The following is a 20,979-nucleotide window of genomic DNA, read 5'->3' as shown; positions in this document are numbered from 1 at the left end:
TAGCAGACCCCTGCTGACTTCCTGGCTTGAGTGGTGAACAAGAGGTCCTGGTCGAGCAACATACCCAGGCTCTTATTGGATTGTTTTGGAGTCGGAGCCGGTCCCATACAAGGAAGCCACAGGGACTTTGGAATGAAATGAGACTGGTTGCCCAATACCAGAACTTCAGTCTTTTCACTGTTAAGTTTAAGATGAGAACAGTCCATCCAGACTGAGATATCTCGGAGACAGGAATGAAGATTATCAGGGGGACCATTGAGCTGGCTGAGAGAAACAACAAGCTGCGTGTCGTCGGCGTACGTCACAAGTTTGACTCCATGAGGGGAGACTATTTTCTCCAGGGAGGACATATAAGCATTGAAAAGGGTAGGGCTCAGGGAGGAGCCCTGGGGAACTCCACAGTATACAGGGGTGGCATGGGATTCAGAGGTTCCCTCGAGAATTTGGAAGGAACGGTTGTGGAGAAAGGATTCCAACCAAGATAGTGCAGACCCCGAGATTCCCAGTTCCCTGAGCCGGTGGATCAGCGTGGTATGATTCACTGTGTCAAAGGCTGCGCTTAGATCCAGGAGGATCACTGCCACTGATCCTCCTGAATCAAGGATCTTTCGCGCCTCTTCCACAGCCGTAATCATAGCAGTTTCCGTACCCTGGCCCGGGCAGAAGCCCGTCTGGGATGGGTGAAGTAGTCTGTTAGTTTCCAGATAGGCTGAGAGCTGCTGGTTGACAAGTTTTTCAGCCGTTTTGCTTACTATGGGCAGTAGAGAGATGGGATGGTAATTACTCAGATCTGTAGGGTTGAGGTGTTTTTTTTTTAGAAGAGGTTTTACGATGGCCTTTTTCCAACCAGGGGGGCACGATGCCTTGTATTAAGGAGGTGTTGATAAGTTTGACCAACGGGGGCAAGATGGTCGATGCAACTAATTTTAGAATATTAGATGGGGCTGGGTCAAGTGGGGAGCCGCTTTTAATAGAGAGAAAGATGGGAAGGAGAGTCTCCTCTGTAGAGGGGGAAAAGGAGTTTAGGCAGGGACAATTTTGCAGCTGTGTGCAAAGGAGGGGTTCTGAAGGGGTTTCTCCTATGAAGGGAGGGAGGGATTTTAAAATATTTTGAATATTCACGTTAAAGAAGTCAGCGAACTCTTTGCAGCAGTCGCTGAGGGGGTTAACGGGGGGAGGATCTGGAATTTTTAAAAGCTTGTTAACTATGCGGAAGATTTGTTTGGATGAATTAGAGGAGGTTCTGATTTTTTCCTCGAAGAAGAGAGCTTGAGTGTTTTTAAGGGCTTTTTTATTAGTTAGAATTGAATGGCTGTATTTTTTCTTTTTTGGGGGGCAAATTCTTTCCTCCAGGCTCTTCCATTTTTTTTGCAGAATTTTTTTAGCAAACGAAGATCGTTATTGAACCAGGGGGACTCGGGCTTCCCACCAGGGGTATGAACAGTCATCTTAGGAAGGATTGTATAAAGAGAATCCTCGATCCAGGCGGAAAACTTAATGTACGCTGCGTGGGTAAGGGGATCGTGGGATGGGAGGGAGCATTCCAGGAGTTGCTTCCAATCTTCTGTGTTCAGTTTCGACCAACGGCGTTCAAGGATGATAGGAGATGGTTTGGGCCGGTAGGAAGCCGGAATGTGCCAGCAGAAACAGTTTAGGGATTGGTCTGACCAGGGAAGGGGGACAGGGTTTTGCACTTTAAGATTGAAAATGTTAGAGAATAACGGGTCGAGGAGATGGCCCTTAATGTGGGTGGGTTGGTCGCTAAGCAGATTGAGTTGGTATGCTGTGAGGTCAAGTTGCAGATCAGACGCCCCTTTTGTCGCTGGAGTTGTCAAAGTGAAGGTTTAGATCGCCTAAGATGGTGAAGTTAGGAGAGGTACTAGCCAGGGCGAAGGCGGCTTCTGAGAGAGAGCTACAAAAGTGACCTGGGGGGCCCGGGGGTCGATATACAAGGATGCCTGATAGCGATTTCAGGGGGGGATTTGAATAAGGAACTGGGCATTTTCACAGTCTGAAATCGGACTATCGATAAAACGACAGGACAGGTGATCCTTGTGTATTATAGCGATTCCTCCTCCCTTCCCTGATGGTCTATCCAGTCGCTGAATCAGGAAGCCAGGGGGCAAGGCTTGCATGATATCAGGGTTGGAATCGGGTGAGAGCCATGTTTCTGTGAGAAACAGGACCTCCAGGTGGTAGTCTTGGAGAAGCATGTGTATTTCCAGGGCATGTTTGGGCAGCGAACGGCAGTTGAACAGAGCCATATTGAGTGGGACCCATGAAGAGGGACAGGAGTAGTGATCCACAAATTGGAAGGGGCAGTTGGGGCAGTGAGTGGAAGAGTCCATCATGGTGATGGTGTGAGAGCAGCGCGAATGAGGGGTCTGGCTGAGTTGCATGAGTGAGTCTCTCGTGTAGACTGAGGGTTGGTGGATAATGGTGGGGATAATACAGGGCCCTGGGCCCGGTCTGGCGCGGACGGCGCAGACGGGCTTGCCTCTGGCACACCCGCTGCGCTCGTCCGCTGCGCGTATGAGAAGCATGGTGCATTTTGTAGGGTGAGGCAAGTGGCGCAACACTAGCCCGCCGACCTCACTCACCCAAGATGGCGGCCGTGGAAGAGCGCCCGCGAGGGAGATCACGCATCCAGGTGAGCCCCAAATCAGCAGCCTGGGAGTGCTTGACCCTCTAAGAAGCAAGGGCGGAGAGTAGGGCTGGAAAAGTGAATTTATTTTAAAAATTGCATGAAAAGCGTGACAGCGCTAAAGAAGCATTTGTCCACAGAATATTTTAAAAATATACGGGTAATTGTGCACAGCAAGGAATTCCTATCCTAAAGTTCCCGGCTTCCACCTCAGGAACGACTATCTCTGTCGAGGAGTGCTTACAAACTGGGTCCTTTTGTAGGGTGAGGCAAGTGTCAGGCACAACACTAGCCCGCCGACCTCACTCACCCAAGATGGCGGCAGTGGAAAAGCGCCCACGAGGGAGATCACGCGTCCAGGTGAGCCCCAAATCGGCAGCCTGGGAGTGCTTGACCCTCTAAGAAGCAAGGGCGGTGAGTAGGGCTGGAAAAGTGAATTTATTTTAAAATTTGCATAAAAAGTGTGACAGCGCTAATGAAGCATTTGTCCACAGATTATTTTAAAAATACACGAGTGGTTTTGCACAGCAAGGAATTCCTATCCTAAAGTTCCCGGCTTCCGCCTCAGGAACGACTATCTCTGTGAGTTAGGAAAGCTGCTCTTGCTGAACTTCAGAGAGGTGCCCATGGATAGACTGACACCCAGGGGCAGGAGTGTACACTGCTGGAGCAGGTCACTGTCACTTGGGACAGATTGGACAAATACACACTCACTTGATATTGACAGAGGTTACAAGCAGAGGGGGACAAGTCAGTTTACCTATTGGCCTGGATTTTGCATAGGGAACAAGTGCCCCCATCAATTACATGTATACGAAGTGCGATGGGTGGAATGGTGTACTCTAGAGTTGGAATATAGGAGCAACTCAAGCAGCACCTGTAGAGGGTGTATACGTCTGACCCAACAGTTCAGGCGGAATGCTATACTCCATTCCTTGGGATCCAACTGAGAATGCTCCCCTTGGAAGCTCGGACAGTACTAGTGGCACAGCTCACAAAAGAGGAGGTACTAGAGGCAATAGCTGAAACACCTAAAGCTAAAGCCTGGGGGGGATGGATTCTCGACTGAATATTATCAAGCTTATTCGGCTAAACTGGTGCAGTCGTTGCTACAGATATTTAACAAGGCCTTTGAGAGGGGAATATTGCCCCCTTCAATGCGTGAGGGAGAAATTTGTATGCTACTAAAGCCGGATGGAGACGGTCGGGTCCTTGCAGCATATCGCATATCGCCTTCTCACAATGATAAATACCAATGTTAAAATACTATGCAAGGTACTGCCCAAGTGGCTGGGCCCGCACATGAGTTACCTTTTTCACGACGATCAGTGTGGGTTTAGTCCAGGTCGCAGCACGTCTATGAATGTTTGATGCTAACCCACATTATGCATGAGACACAAGGTAATGCAGAGGAGATGGCTCTGATCTCCATTGATCTCAAAAAAGCTTTTGATACGGTAGATTGGGGTTACCTTCAGGAGGTGCTAAGGGAGTCTGGGTTTGGATAACGTTTCAATAGGTGGGTCAAAATCCTGTATACAGAGCCGTGTGTTAGGGTCCGGCTGAGACAAAGCAGATCGGGAAAATTGTCACTGGAGCGTGGTACTCGTATGGGATGTCCGCTATCCCCGCTATTCGCCTTGACCATAGAGCCTATGGTGGTATGGGCCAGGCGGGATCCTATTCCATGGGGATACGGATAGGGAATAGTACCCATTTAGCATTGCTTTATGCGGATGATGCGCTGTTCTATGTTGCTTCTCCCCAAATAGCAATCCCCAAACTCCTACAGCTCCTGAATGAGTTTGCTGACTGGTTTGCGCCTTAATAGGCATAAGTCGTTGATATTCCCATTGGCAGGGCTAGTGGCGCACAATCCTGAAGATCAGCCTAGGCTCGGGTTGCGATGGGAGACTGGTCACTTCCGTTATCATGGCATACAGGTGGCACAAGTGACATGCGAGGGGTTTGGTCTGGGACAAGGGCAGTATTAATATGCGGGCCTTATGGAGCTGGGCAAAGTTACATGGCCTACGTATCGAAAAGCACCACAAAGGACTGAGACACTGGATGTGTTGCTCACATTTGGCAATGGGCGTAGATTGGAGTCACTGTTATACCAGGCCATGTGAGCAGATTCGGGAGCCCTATCTCTCAAGGCATGGGATGCATGGAACGAGGACCTACAAACGCCCTAGCTGGAGAAAACATGACACACATGTAACACCCACTTAAAACTAATCCATTTTAATTACCTACAATAGGTGTGTATGACCCATATGAAATTACATTGCATAGACCCGACTCGTTCTCACAAGTGCCCCAGATGCAACAGGGCGTAATCAGGGTTTCTGCATTTAGCATGGGAATGTGCGGAGGTGCAGCAGTATTGAGCATGTGGGGTTGTAAAAGTGTGTGCGGGAATTGGTATACAAATGGAGACTAGCCCCGCTCACTGTCTCTTGAGACAAGTTCCGAGGCCTAAGAAGAGCAAACTTGGATATAAATGACTGCAAATGACCATAGTGTTAGTAAGTAGGAGGGTAGCCATAGTTTGGATGAGTACTCGCGCTCCGACAATAGAGAGATATAAGCAAGTGGTCCATTGCTGAAGGGATTCATATGAAAGCAAGTACAAAAGATGAAAAGCTAGAGTAGGACATTAGCACCTGGAGATAATTATTTAGGGAACTTCTCAACCCAGAGGGAAATGTGAACTTGCATAATGAATCAAATGGCAGTGATAGTGAGAGGTAAAGTAAGTATTATAATACTGCGGAATGTGTGGCACCTCAATATCTGATAGTAATGTAAGTACATGATCGTATATGCTGTCGTCTATGGATGTTCGTGGTTATTATGTCACTAGAATGTACTATCTGATGGAACTCATGTTGATTTATTACTGCTGACGTATGTGTACAACCACTTAGTTGTTGTTATAAACTGAAAAAATAAAGATTTTTAAAAACTATGTATCTAAACCTGTCTCCTCAGAACATTCTGTCCTCTGTTCTTAAAATTATTTGTGGCATTCAACAATATTTTGATTACCTAACACTACTCCCAATTCTTATCTCACTTAACATTATCTACAAAGTAATAAACTAGGTTTCCCCTTCATCTCTGGCCATTCCTTGTCTGTCTCCTGGAACTCCTCTATCGCTCCATCAATATAGCCTACATTTGTGTGCCTCCTAAAGGGAAGTCCTCTAACTGTTCTCTGGGCAAAATGTCCTTATTCCATTTCTATCTCCATCGCAATGACTCTCTTTTCGATGTTTATCCCACCACCTCCAGGTATGTAACTAAGGCTGCCGAGCAGCTTCAAACAACTATAGTGTTTCCACTCCCTTATGTTAAAATCATTAAAAACTCAAATATGCACTTCCCTAGCTACATTTCACCTTGCAGTCTATTTTGCTTCAGCCACTCTTCCAAAGGATCTGTGCATCACTCAAAAGAAGTGTTGCCTGGATACTTTGTTCTCTATGACTGCTACTACAGCTATGTAGCAAGTGCTGAACATAATCAAAATATTTTTGGGGGATGGCCAGATATCTTGCAAGTGTCCTGGAAGTCCAGGCCCTGGGAAGTGCAGGCGGGGAATGGTCCTTTCTAGAAGGCCACAGGGTGCTGCTATCAGAAGACCCTATGCCAGGAAACTACCAAGAGCTGGGCCGGACAAGGCCGGAAACCTTTTTGTGAAAGAATCATGAAAGAAAACACCCCACAACGTTTGAGGCCAGAAGGCCATAAAATAGCCTCCTGGTGGATGGAGTTCACTTTCAGGAACAGGAAACAGAATACCATGTGTGGATTTGCCCACTAGGACCAGATAAACTTGTTTTTAAAGGGTCCAATCATGCTGCCTAGCAGTTCCGTTGAGGCACCAAGCACATAAAATGGTGGCCTTCAGGTTAATTGGTATCTTTCAGGAGCTCCTGAGCTGTAGGTGCCCGATCATGCTTTGCCTAGAGTTTCCTTCTATATGTGGTAGACCATGCACTTCAGTTTCCCCAGGGAGTCCACCGGCAGTGGCAAGAGGCCATGCAGCAAGGGGGTCCCACAGGTGGCAGGAGCTCCAACACGTTCCTTCAACACACTCCAATCCTCTCACTTTAACCAGCTGAGTAGGAGAGTGGGAGCATTGCAACAATCATCCGGTGCATTCAATGATGTGCTGGGCAGGTGGGACTTGTAAGACGGAGCGGCTCGGGAGCCCGCCACACTGTTCAGAGGGGCAAGCAACACATGTGGATGTCCAGGACGGCATGGTCCACCATGTAATGCCCTCACAAGCTGGCAAGAACTTTAAAAAATAAAGAGGAAAACCTCAGACCAGAAAAAGAAAACAGCCTGTGGCCGCATTAAAAGAATCTCCACTGGATGTAAGGGTTACAACACTATTTGTATACCAGGGTCTAGGGTGCCAGGAGCAGATGGGCACCAGACAGAAATCAGCAAGTTGGGGACTGCGAGGTGAGTTGTAGGCTCCCACAATACTGCATGTTTTTTCATTTGTCGTTCTATCACTCCAAGTCTTCTGAGGTTGGGAAAGAGTGATCCCAGGAGAAGTTTGGTTACATTTCAAACCCTCTTGAAGCCTGGAATTTAATTGCTGTGTTGTGATGTTTCCTGATTGAAAGGCTGGTGTTCTGCCAATTGATCGTGTGGTTAGAGCAATACAAAACAAGTAGTCTAGATTCCTTCTGTCTTTCACCCACTGCTAAGCACCGAATCAATGTATTGTCATCCTCCCAAAATGTATATGAACATCCTACGATCAGTTTAAATAGTGTTTTTGTATACACTGGATGCATTTTGTAATCCTGATCTCTTTTCAGTACCCAGCAAAGGTCCCACAAATGTGACCGCACGAAATGTGACAAAACACTCAACTGTGGTAGGATGGTCTGAAATTCCACAAAAAGAGCGCCTTGGGTTTATCCACGGGTACAGAATATACTACACAGAATTTGGAAGAAACATGACTAAAGGTAGGTGTTATAATAAGTTAAGCGGCACCATAACTTGATGGCTGGGCTAACCCATTCATATTTCTGGTTACCTTAGAACCAGCAACCAAATTGTAACTTGGAATTATAGATGACATTTTCTAGTAACTCAACTTAAAGGTCCCTTCTCCTTTCTGTGACAACCGAAAATGGTAATTAACATGAAACAAATGTAAATATAGTGTGTAAAACCATTGCAACGAGGCTCACACACACATATGTGGTAATTTGCTCACACAGGTCAAAAGCACTCCAGGACAAATAACATTTTCACAAGACACCATTAGTCGTATTATGGAAAGGTTGCACTGCCCTATTCTGCACCATTGCACACCTTCAGCAAGGTCTGCTGGCACACACCCAGCCAGTGCTCACTATTACCATCAATACGCTGCTTGCAGGGCAGCGGCAAACTTGCGCCTGCCCTGGGGGCAGCACGTTAGTGAATGATGGAGCGGTTGCTTGAAGCAGTCACGCCGTCTTTCACAGTGCAGGCTGCACCTGCCTGCACTTCAAACTGGCGTCAAAGATTCAGCCATTACAGTGAGTGACTGCACCCACCTGCAGGGGGATGTATCGGGGTCCATGGGAATCCCTTCATCCCCTCAAGAGGGCTGCATTTACTGGGTGCACTGACTATGCACCTCCTTTTTGTGGCACACAGTCAATACTCCTCTTTCAGGTCTCTATGCCTCTGCACTTTCATCCATAATATAACAGGGGCTCAGAGGGACAGTCTTTCCCTTATTTTTATGGGTCCAAGCCCTATGCAGATGGTGCTGGCACTATGTGTTGACCAGCGCTATTTGTATTACAGAAGGCGCTGCACTAGTGTCTGCAGTCGATTCTGTAATGCATCATTGCCCCGGGGTGCAGAAAAGAAGCGCACATGCTCTTTAAACCCTAGGGATACTGTCTGTAATGCAGCCCCAGTTGTGTTTTTGCAACCAACTTCCACCTAAGTTATAAGAATGGACATCCTCAATGTGCAAATGGCTTTTTGCTCAGTTTGTGTGCATTAATACATCATTTTTGCAGTTTGTTAGGGAGCAGTTACCATCATTTCAACCTGGTGATAAGTGTCTGTTCAAAATGGAAGTGCAACTTGCATTCATCCAAATAGGGTCAATGTGAAAAGGGCTCAAATTCTATTTGTGCACATTTTAAAATAAGTGTATTGGTGTAAATGATCCCATTACTCAACCGTGTCCATTTTAATATTTGCTGCCCTGCCTAATCGTGGGAATTAAAGAGTGTCAAAATGTACTGCTATTGGTAAAAATGAAAAGCATTGCGTGCCACTATTCAATACTCATCAAGGCCAGTTGCACACAATGCAATCCTTTTAGTTCCATGGAAATTGCACATACTTAGGCCTGTACTTCATTCAAACTCTCTTTAAAGTCATTTATAATTTCTGATGCTGCCCTCTCTGTTCCCTTCTTCACGGCATTGTGGCAGAACATGGAAAGCTACTTGGATTATTTCAATTCGGTCTTTATCAGTTTGAATTCATTCTCATGGTTTTCATGATGGCCAGTGTGCACCTAGCTGGATGGCACAGCTATTTGCTGCTTTCACAGCAGGGAAATGCAGAGTGGTAAACATGATTTTTCAGTGTAAAACCAACATTTCTACACAGTGGTAATGTGTGTCAAAAGAGTGAGCTAAAACGCCAGTAGTTCCTGTAGAGAGCCACCCGGCTTCTACTATACTTCGTATAGCATCCACACTCCGTGGGCCGGTTGAGGCCAGAGGGTACAATTACAGGGCAGACTGGTCACTCGAGGTAACTCTGTGAGAGCTGCTAGTGGGCCTGTGTTTGTGCCTCAAGTTATACACTTGGCACCGCTGCAGCTTAACCAACACACATTACACCGGACGCCGCACTGGTGATGAGGGCGTGCATGCTGGGCCCACTGCATCCTGCCACACTGTGCAGCACCATGACGCCACAGCTGAGGCAGCAGAGTCGCTGGCTGCGGCAGAAGCCGGGAGGCAGCACAAGTGCATGTGCACGGCCCCCACTTGAGGAGGGAAGCGGCGCTCCTGGCCGGTGGGCCATTTAGGTCCCACGAGGCACACCTCCAACACCTTACCCAGCTGCAGGATTCTGTGACAGGGGCTCTCCGACCGAACCGCATGAAATGCTGGTGAACAGCCTGGCGCTAAGATCGGAATGGCAACAATGCCACCTAGTGCTGTACAAACACACTGCATCCTGCCTAACGGGGAAAAATAATTTCGCTTTCAGGGCAAAAAATAGTTCCACAGTTTTTTAGAAGTTCAGTTTTCAAAATTGAAGGTCGAATTCAGAGTTCAGGGAACGCTGTGTGCTCAAAAGTTATTCTCGTTGTTAGGAGAGAACATTAACTCAGATAGGGTGGCAAAGAATTTGTCTACAACAGTAGGTGAAAGTTTGACCAAGTTCGAAAAAGCAGAAATAGTGCAGATATGAGAGGCATTGCTATCATCGGTGTTCAGATCAGCAATGGTCACAGAAGGTGGTACCTGTGTGCCGCTTTCATCTCGTACCTCACCGTCACCTAATCGTAATGGTGAAGTCTCAACGAATGCCGTCATCAGAATAGGTAGCCGCTTGGGACAACACGTTGCATGAGCCGTTACCGAACCAAGCAAAGTATCGATATCCAAAGGTACTGCTGATGGTAGTGTGAGACAGACGTCCAACACGCATTCTTCTCCGCATAGCAGGCATCAGAGAACAGGTAAGATGCAATCTTGCCAGATTGGTCTGAATGAAAAAAACTATATGGTATTCAGATCTCTTAGTCAAGCTAAACCGAGTACTTTAATTATTCTTTCTCGGCATCTCATCGCAAGGATCGTTTCTTCCATGGTAGCCTGAGTTTTGTTTGTGGCTGGATTTGCCATATCGGAGCAGAAGGAACAAAAATAAAATTCCTGCTACGAGTCCCAAGATGAGAGGCAGGCCGCCAAACACAGAGTGCACGAAATTCGGTAAGATGCTCAGGACTGCTTCAAAGGGTGCTAATAGTCCCGAAAAAAAATTCTTAAATACATGTGCGATGCCACTGGTATCAGACATGTTTAAAATTTGACCTAACATTTCTGCGAAATGCACGGGGCAATTGGTTGATAACAATGTATGTATCTCTGCCACTGTCCTTGCAACTTGCAGATCATACATCTCTTTGGACGAGGTTAAAGGCACAGTTGTTTGTAAAAGAATGGATTTCATTCTGCTTAAAGTATCAATTCGAAAAGAAGAGATATTCAGAGAAGGCCATATCGTTGCCTCCTTGTCTGGTTTGTTGTTTGGATACAATACTTGCATACAGCAAGTGACCATGGAAGTTACACTGACGAGATAGGCCCTTCCTGGCACCATGCCACAACAGCTGCGGTCACTTATTATAACGTAATTGCCGTTGGAAAGTTGTCTGAAAAAAGGCTCTATCTGTGTAGCGGGGGTGCCGTGCAGGTGGCGTGAAAGGGTATTTGATGAACCTCCGCAGGCTCCATGCAAGTTAATTCCTTGACACAGAAGAGTGCCGCTTAGTGAATTTTTACAGTTATTACCACTAAGAAACACCTCTTTTTTCCCCTCACTGTAACATTTATGTGTATAAGGTAGATTCCGAGTCGACTTGATGTAACCTTTACCCAACCTTTCATACAGGCCTGCTGGTATATGCTTTTGGCAATATTGAAACTGAAAAGTCGTAATCGGAATTGTAATTTTGCCATGTATTATCCATTTAATGACGGGTCTTTTGGTGACTGTCAATGGCAATTTTTGAAGTTTTTCAACGTTCAGCACCGTATTGTCTGCTCCTTTTTGTGCCAAAGAGATTTGTTTATCAGTAAGGTTAAAGATAGAAAATAATGACGTTGTGTTGATTAGACGTCATGGCACGTAGCCTGAACGGAGGTTTTGCAACATCCAGCCTAACTGTACAATAGAACGCAATTGGGACTGGCCATGTTGTAACATTAGCATATCCTGTTCTATTATATCAATAGCAGATGATACAATGCTGTCCAGTGAATAAATTCTGGAGGACAGAGTCGTTAACCCATTGACCACTACAGACAGTGACTTTTCCAAATTAATACGATCAATTTCTCGTATTTTTTCAGCAGTTTCAATTTGCGTTACTTTCCAAGCTTCGTTGTAAGCAGCGTATATACCGGCGTATATGAAACGTTTTTGACGCTGTTTGCGAGGTCCCAATATGAAATCTCGCAAGTCAGCACCTTCTTTAAGTAAAGTCAAGTGTTGCTTAATTTCAGGCAGTGTGGATTTCTGTAGCCATTCGAGGCATAGTTTCCCTACACTGTATGTTGTAATTATCCCTGGATGTTGTCTCTGGGAATATCTTGGGTCTGGCCTGTTCTGTTTGAACCCCTGTCTTTTATTCAGGAATCTATCTTGACAGTTATTTGTGTCTGTGGGCCAGATCAACCATTTTCTCCAATCAGGATTAGTTCTGTTTTGTTTCAAAATATGGGATACGTCTATTTCCGCATCTGTTGAGCTATTACTATCAGGTATGGGCTTTGGTATAGACGGTTTGTTTAAGTCCTTTATCTTGACTAGGCCAAGACAGGTTGGTTGTTGAATGGTGTCATTCAGGAACATTATTTGTTCTGGGTTCATGCAGGCTCTAAATAATGATTCTAGACCTTGTACCTGCCAATCTTTTGTACCCCAAATGGTTTTTGTTTCAATGTTGTTTTTCCAAAATTCAAAACCAAATGTAGAAATTTTTTCATAAAATTTTGTGGAATATATCAATTTAGTGTTTGTAAACATGTTTTTCATTCCTGTCTTATTTAACATTTTAAAATAAAACGTTTCTGGATCAGTGATGTTAAACCCTGAGAAGTATGGGAATTTCTCATAAAATGTTTTCGAGCTGCCTTTTGGCGGTGTCGGACAATGTTCCCATTAATTATAAGTAAAAACATTTCTAGGATTAGCAGATTTATGCAAATAGTGATGCCCATAATGATTAAAGCAATACATTTCTTCATACTTTGATGAGCCTTCTAAATAATCATGTTCTGTAAATTTTGCTGACATTTCTAAATCTGACATCATATTATTAATATTTTCAAAGTCCCAATCATCAGAGAAAGTACTAGGTGATAAAAAGTCACTTAATGAAACCTTGAACTCATGTGGATATCTCAAAAGCTCAACCGGGCCATATATGTCGTAATCAGTAGTGTCCCATGCTACACCACCAGGTATAGGAATGGGTGTGATGTTCACTGATGATAGTTCTCTTTTTTCAATGTGAGAAGATCTGTGAGGCTTTAGGACCAAGTTGATGTTCTGACTTGCTGTGTCCATTGTACTATATTTTCCTTCAATCATTTTTCCCAAGCTTAAAACCAAAATGAGCCAGAGTAGGAGGAAAAGTACACCTAAAACAATCCATAATTCAATCCATGGTGAGATCAGATATATTTCTTAGAGTTCATGAAAGAGTTCAGTCATTTTTTCTTTGAAAGTTTTAGTTGCTGGCGTTTCTTCATGTTCACTTGGATCTTCAGAAAAGTCATAGAAATTGATGAAGTAGCCAGATGCAGTTCTGTCAATTGTTGGAACTGCTTCCGGATTTTCATTAATCTTTGCATTTGTGTAGTCAGAGGCATCATCATTGTAGATTGGTGTTTCTTGACGAACTGTTGCAATTTGGGTTTCAAGAGGTACAAGTTCCATGACTTTGTTGCATAGTCCTTTTTTATTCACTGCAGGTTTATCAAATGTGATTAGTCTCTCAGTTTGAACCTCTTGCATTGTAGCAAGGTTTGGTCTTCTGCTATTTCTTGTGATTCCACTGGGCCTACTACTTATTATTGGCCACATGATTGTGGTTTTACCAGGTCGATTGATACAACTCTGTTCTCCTTTTTACCAGCAAGGGACGGTAGTACTACTGATCTTGTTCCGCTGATAGCTAAGATAGGTACTGCTTTTCTGTAAGAGGGCCCAAATTCCTTCTTCACCGCGATCTTTTCTCTGACCAGATCCCCAATCTTTGGAATCCAGACAGGTCTTGCTGGGACAGGTGTTTTTTCTTCAGTGGCCGTTGGCTTTAGCTTTGTGTTACTTAGACTTCTTCTTGTTTCATTTAAGTCCTGTAAAACAGCCAAACGATCTTTGATATCAAAGTTTTTTTGTTCTACCACTGATGTCTGACAATCGAGGTCTTCAATTATCATTCTAGTACCAAACAAAAGTTCATACGGAGTGATTCGCCCCAGGAAATTTCTTGGCAGATTATTAAGACTACGTTGGACACTTGTTAGATGTTTGACCCACCCGTCACCCGAACCTAATACCCTCGCTGTTATAGATTGCTTTATGCCACGGTTTTTTCTCTCCACTACTGCATTTCCCTCGGGATGGAATGGACTAGAGTACCGCAATGCAATGCCAAGCTGGCCATGGCCTCCTTGTAAGCTCGAGAGCTAAACGCAGGACCCTGGTCAGAATGTAGCATGCCAACTGCGTATGTGCCAACAAAGACTCGCAAATCTTTTATAACAGTTCTGGCGTCAGCCGAGCGCTGGGGCCTCATCTAAATGAATCTCGTCTTAATAATTATGGGATCGCATTTTTCCGTCTGGATGTCTGCGTATAGATAGCCTAATGCTGTCTAATAAAGGTGTCCGGGCAGGTGTCTGGTCCGGTTCACAACTGCGATCTCTGTTGCAGTCCCGACAATCCATTGCAAAGTTATAAATTGGCACGCTCATCCCCGGCCACCAGTATTGTGATTGTAATTCTATTAGAGATTTCAAGATCTCTTGGTGCCTCAGACCCATTCCCATGTGTGCTTCATGAATCAAGTAAGCCCTCCGGTTCGTGTTTGGAATTACTCTGTCCCCCACTACAGGGATTCGAGCAAAAGGAACGGAGTTCGCATCAATTATGTATGTATTGTCGAGTGGATAGTTGAGAGGTAATGCTGCATAGTCGCCTTTTAATGAGGCTTTTACTGCCAGCATGGTTTCTCCATCTATTTGTTTTTTAGAACGCTTTTTTTGTAGCTACAGAAGCCGGTTGAACCGCTGCCGTTCTGGCTCTGCTAGTCAATGAATTCCCTGCAACGTGAATGCCATCACGTTGAAGACTCTGCGTATGTATCACGTGAGTCTTTCATAGTTCTTTCTGTAAAAGAACTACTTGTTCCCATAGTTTTTTATGTTTTATTGTGACACCTGCCTCATCTTTGTAACCGTTTTCACTCCAGGTCTGCATGAATTTGTTGTAAGACTGGACGCAATAATACGAATCGCACACTATTAGAGTGGGGAATTCGCGTTCGGCATTCTCAAGCGCCATTTTAAAGATCTTATTTCAGCTCGCTGAGCTGTACAGTTTCTGAGTGATTCAGTTTTAGTGACCATCGGTCTGAATTTACCTAAGTGCCAGTGACCTTTAACAATCGCGCATGCTGCATTGTAAATTTGTTTTTCCACAACGTAGTGTTGTGCAAATCTGTCCGTGTAGATTACACAGGTGTACTGTTCGAGAGGCAGAATTTCGATTGACAGAGGACATTCATGTTCGTATTCCAGATATTCTAGTTTTTTCATTTTCGGATCAAATGCGTGTTTCACGTCTGTTGCAGCAAGAGAATTTTCCCATTGTATCCATTTTGGATCTATAGCTTTAGCATTCGGAATGCTTGGTCTTGTTACTGCCTCAAGGGCTGATACTGCTGTTAAAACAGATATGCTCCTGCCTTCGGCTAGGGCTCTTTCTTTTGCTACAGAAGTTTGAACTGCAGTCAGAATTTTTTCAGTAGAACTGAATTTCATTTCAGCTTGTGTGTACAAGTGTGATTTATAAGCTATTGGTACCGTTTCTCCCTCATTAGAGGTCAGGTACGTGAATCCGCATCTTCCTGGGATGACTCGGATCACAAAGTTGCGTTCATTTGCGCGTGTTTGCAGTTTTGTTTTAGTTAACATATCTGTTTGTATTGATCTTAAAATTTTTGTGTGTTTCTGAGTCCAATTGATTGGTTTGAAATCAGGTTTTATTAATTCGTAGAGAGGTTTAACCCTCTCTGCATAGTTTAGAATGTAAGTTCTTCCGAAATTCAGGAAACCTAGAATTGATTGTAAGTTTTTCAGCGTTTTTGGAGCTTGGAGTACTGCAGATTTCTCTAAGAAGTTGTCTGCTAGGCTTTTGCCTTCACTTGATAATTCATATCCTAAAAATAGGACAGTTAGGTGGGCAATTTGTGACTTTTTGAAGTTGAATTTGTACCCTTCAGATGCGAACCCAAGTATAATGGTGTTCACTCTTTTCAAGTGTGTCTCCAGGTCATCGTCTGTAAGATAGATGTCATCGACATAAGATAATGCCTCATCATCATACATTTGTAGTAATTCTGTTACCATGGCTGAAAATAATCCTGGGCTGTTCTTGAATCCATGGGGGAGACGACAAAATTGCCTTTGGGCCCCCATATTTGAGAAAGCGGTCAAATACCTGCTTTCTGGTGCAAAGTTTTGACAAAAGAAACCATTTGAGATATCTAATGTCGTTTTATATTTTTTGAGCACGATGTTATTCATTAGTGCTGCACTGTGTGAGTTTTGTACTGCAAATGTTTTGCAGCAGGAGATTAGGTGTCTGTAGTCCAAAACTAGACGATGTGAATCATCAGGCTTGGCGACAGGAAACAAAGGATTGTTCATTTGTGAGGTGCATGTTTCAATCACCCCCTGATATTCAAGTTGATATAAGATCTCCCTGACTTGTTTTTTAGCTTCTTGCTTAACAGGATACTGCCTCTGTGCAGTGGGTTGATTTTTTTAACTGAATTTTATGGTGAGGAGAATCCTCATCCCATCCTACATGATTTTTATATAATGCAGGGTCTTGGGCCTCTGGCCATTTTCTAGCATATGTGTATTTTTTATGAATTGGAATGTGATTTGAGAAGGCAGGCATAATCATTTCTTCGCCATGTGGGCACTCCCTGACAAACTCTGGTGGCAAGTCCTTTTCTGCTAGCAGGATATCATAGCCTTTAGATAGGTTCTCCCAAAAGAGACCTTTTATTTTCCTAGTTTTGTACCCTTTTATACATAATGTTATTTCATATAATTTATAGGGCACACTGACTCTGGTGTCTGCAGTTTCCACCTGAATGTATTCATTCGTGTCCACTGTCTCCAGAAGATTCATCATGATCTTGCGAGCTATAGTCACTTCTGCTGCGCTTTCTAGCATTGTCTGGGCCCATTCTCCGTTCTTGAGTTGTGTCCTCAGAATCCTCGGCATGTTTTATTTTAATACTGGATACCTTCTTTTTGGGAAATAGTAATTTTTTACTTTGATGAGCAGGTTCCTTGTCTTTGGACTTGACGCGCTCTTCTTTATGTTCTGACCGTCCTCTTCTTTCCGATTTCTGCGAGGAAGTCTGAAAAGATCGAGAGGGACGTGTATCATTATCTTGATATCTGTCAGGTTTTCTTAAATTATCTCTATTTCTAAGGTTGTATCTTTTTTCAGAGGGCTCACGTTGTGGAGACCTGCATCCCGTTCTGGAGATCTATTTCTCCTTTGGGGAGACCTTCCTCTGGACTGGAACTGTTTTTCTCTGGGAGTAGTTTCTTTATTACCCTTCACATTTTTTTTCTGGAGTAATGAGATTAGTTTTTTAATAAAGCTCTTTTCAGGATTTTCAGTTAGTTGTGGTTTTAGTGGTTTCCCACCCAAACTATCTCTACCTAATTCTTCATAGGATTTTTCAATTATTCTGGCAAGTTCAAAAGGTTGTTCTGCTATATCTGTTTCTTTCAATTTTTGGCGGATCGCCACAGATGCTGCTTCTCCTTTTATGTTGGCTAATAGTATAGCCGAGACTTGCTTAATGTCTTTCAGTAATTTCATACCTAGAGTTAAAGCAGGCTCTGGGCCATATTCATTTTGAATCTGTCTTAATACGTCTGGTATAACCGCCATAGACGGAACACCATGTGTTTTTGTGTATATCGAAGAAAAAACTGTGCCCCAAGTGTCACAGTCCTCCACAAGTTGTGTGATCCCCATTGGAAGACAGATAGTCAGAATTCTGTGTTTGTCATGAGGTGTAGTATCAGGAAATACTGCCTCTATCTGAGTAATTTTTTGAGCTAACCAGAATGGAATTTGTTTCCGTTTTGCGGGTAATTTGCCAATGACTGATTGCATAGTCTGTGGTGTAATTTTATTTGTGTTCCCCTGGTGAGGGGTGTGTTGTGGAATTCTTATTGCTGGTTGGACTGTTAAAGTCCGCATGACATATTGGACCAATTGTCTATGTATTTTAATTAGTTGTTTTAGCTGAACTAAAAGTTCTCCGCTTGACATTCCTTCAATGTCAGGATGTGGTGTATAACCTGCTAGAACCGGCCATGTGGCTCCTGGTCTACCTAGTGGACCGAGCCTGGTGAAGTGTTTTTTGTGTTTTAGGGCGCCATTAAACCAGAGCTGGTGCTCTTGGTACGTTAGTGGAATTTCAATGCCCTCAAAAGGAACGTATTCCCGTTGGAGAGTCTTCTATTTTGTAATAGTGGAAAGCGCGTGTCACAGCATGTGCTGCTGGAAAATGTATCCAGGAATAGAATACCTCTGTCTGTCGATATTCATGGGCCTCTACCACAAATATGACTGTACCAAATCTTGATGATACTCCATTATTTATAAGTTTGTAAGTTACACTCTTCCTTATATTGACTGGGATGATTATAGCCTCCGGGTCATCTTGCCGGAGACTTGTGTCTTCCGCTAAAAGTTGAGTTGCTAAAGCACCTCTTTCTTTATCCTCTTCACCTTCCGACATTTTGTTGACAGAAAGTTTGCAGAGCAAGTTTCAAGGAAACAAAGATTAGGTGCACAATATTTTGGAACACTGTATCCTTCAACGTTGACTAAACCAAAAACTAATGCATAGGAATCTCTTCCTACTAAGTTTCGGCGGATATTAACCTTTTACCCACTCCAGACGTCTATTGGAGTATTTACGGGAAAAAGGGGTCTGTGTGAAAAGCACGACTGAGTTACTCTAGCATCTAGCATTAAATTATCGCCTTACCAAACGTTGAGCGCCATGTAGTGTAGTTCCTATATTCCCAATAGGCTCTGTGCATTGGAATAACATAAACAATAGTGTAGACGTAGGACTTAGGTCGACTAGGTCTCTATTGAATATGTTAGACTTAATTATGAATGCCAGCTACCTCAGAGGTCACTAGAAACGTTCTCGAGTAAACTTTCTTGAATAGACAAGAAGGGATTAGTTTCTGACAACTGCATAAACATGACAACTTTGCTCCCTCCAGAATAAGGTGTATATTTCCAGAGTCTCGGAAACAATAGATAACTATTTCACTCAGTCAATCTTGCATGCTTAGTTTCACCAGAAGCGCAGAGAAAAAGAGAGACGGGCATTTTCAATAAAAGTGGTTATTTATTGAACAGTCTTCTTTCTCATGCAAGCGAAGTGAGTTGCCACAATTGCAATACTTGTTATAAAGTAAAGTGCGTACAGTAAAAGGAGTATTATATAATAATACTGTAAAAGCATGGTATGGTTTCTAAGCCATACGGTGTTTAAAATAGATAAACTATATACATAGATAAAACCATGACTAAACGTACTCAACTGGTGCTTCTAAGATACGCCTACCCGGGTGTACCTAACCTAAGCCTAGTACGTGGGAAGGAGTAAGTGAGCTGCAGTTTAAGTTAAGATAGTTTTTGCCAAGAATCTGAATCAAGAATTCTCTAAGGATCTAATCAGCTCCGTACCTTGGTTATAGAATGAAGGAGGTCTTGTATCTCTTTCTCAGGATTCGATCTCCCAGCAACCCGCAAGGGTGACTGGAAACACTGGAGCTGGATTTCTCGGCAGGAGAAAAGACAGTGTCTCTCTCAGTGCGTCAATAAGAGGGTCGGCATCCTTCGGCACTTGCCACAGTAGGGCGTCGGGCAAGTAGATAGCTGATCTGCTCCAAACCACCGTGTGTTTTGCTAGGGCAGCTGCTAGTATATTTATACCTGGAAGGTGCCGAGTTTGACGTAAGGTTGGACATAAGTCGTCACTAAGAACTCGCAGTTCTTTCAGGACTCCAGGAGTTCTTGGACAAATCAAAACAGAAGCAGGGGGAATTCCCGGGCTGCTGGAGGCTTGGTTTGTTTAAGAATGCGTTGTACTTTCTAGGAGTCTATGGGAGCAGCCTTGCCGTATTTGGACTGTATTGGCTATGACTTAATATGGATATGATTCTTATGCCTTTATAAGTATATGATTTGTTATAACCACATAAAGGCATGAATCGGAAATATTTAAATAGGGTCCTAGATACGTTCACAAAAAGGTGCTGGGCAGCAGATACACCCGATGACGGTGTGAAAAGTGTGAGCATTGCCAGTGCGGCCCTCATAGATTGCAGACACTAGGAACAGGGGAACACACAAACACCCTCTAACCTGTCCCAAAGGCAGAGCCCACGCTGAAGGCTACGTAAGGGAGAATAAGAAGCCATGCACAATGTCCCAACATCAACAGCCAAACCTTGCAATGGTGGCCTCAGCACACTGTGCACACTCCTCTGTCACGGCGATGCTGCCATTCTGCCAGCTGGTAGACCCTATCACAGCCGCCCCACGATTGCACCGATGGATCAGGTGTCTGCAGTACTACTTTCACGCCAAGCACGAAACCAATGGGACAGTGAAGAGGACATGTGATGCTTCATGTCTACAGTGTGAACTCTATGACCTGTTCAGACACCTCCCCAACACAGGTGAGGATGTTGATTTTGAAGCTGCGAAAGCAGCACTGAACCGCCATTTTGATCCCCAGCTCAACCCCGACTATGAGAGATAAAAACTGAGGCAAGCCCAGCAAGCAGAAGATGAGTCTGTGGACGTATTCTGTGTACGACTTTGAAAGTTGGCAAGCACCTGCACCGATATCAACAAGCCAGATGAAATCTGAGCCAGCTGATTCAGGGCTGCTCGTCATCGGTCCTTGAGAAGCTCATACTGAGACAGTCAGGCATCACACTAGCCACCTGAGAAGGGGTGCGGCAATTGTAGTCTCACACACCGGACATCCAATGTATGCCTGGGGCAGAAAAAGAATGCTTGAGGTGTGTAAGCATGAATCACTTCACCAAGGTGTTCCAGAGCACTGGGCAGGGTGCAGGCATGGGGTACAGAGGATGAGGGGGATTAACCCTGCGACAGCTGTCACTTCAAGAGGAGGCAGCTGAAAGTCCAGCAAATCGTCCCCCACTGATGTGCACAGT

The 20,979-nt window shown here is 44.2% G+C and overlaps 1 protein-coding gene across 3 annotated transcripts in view; it reads left to right on the top strand.

Moving 5' to 3' along the window:
• Positions 1-20,979, top strand: part of LOC144819406 (interleukin-31 receptor subunit alpha-like) — a 720,774-nt gene that overhangs the window by 414,922 nt on the left and 284,873 nt on the right. For all 3 annotated transcript variants that reach the window (XM_078677309.1, XM_078677308.1, XM_078677307.1), the window contains exon 12: positions 7,492-7,644. In XM_078677309.1, the coding sequence (XP_078533435.1) occupies positions 7,492-7,644 (153 nt within the window). The remainder of the gene's footprint in view (positions 1-7,491; positions 7,645-20,979) is intronic.

Source organism: Lissotriton helveticus, chromosome 2_1 (genome assembly GCF_964261635.1).
Source record: "Lissotriton helveticus chromosome 2_1, aLisHel1.1, whole genome shotgun sequence".
NCBI classification, from domain to species: domain Eukaryota; kingdom Metazoa; phylum Chordata; class Amphibia; order Caudata; family Salamandridae; genus Lissotriton; species Lissotriton helveticus.
Note: the sequence above shows the minus strand (reverse complement) of the source record. Positions and strands in the feature narration are given on the sequence as shown.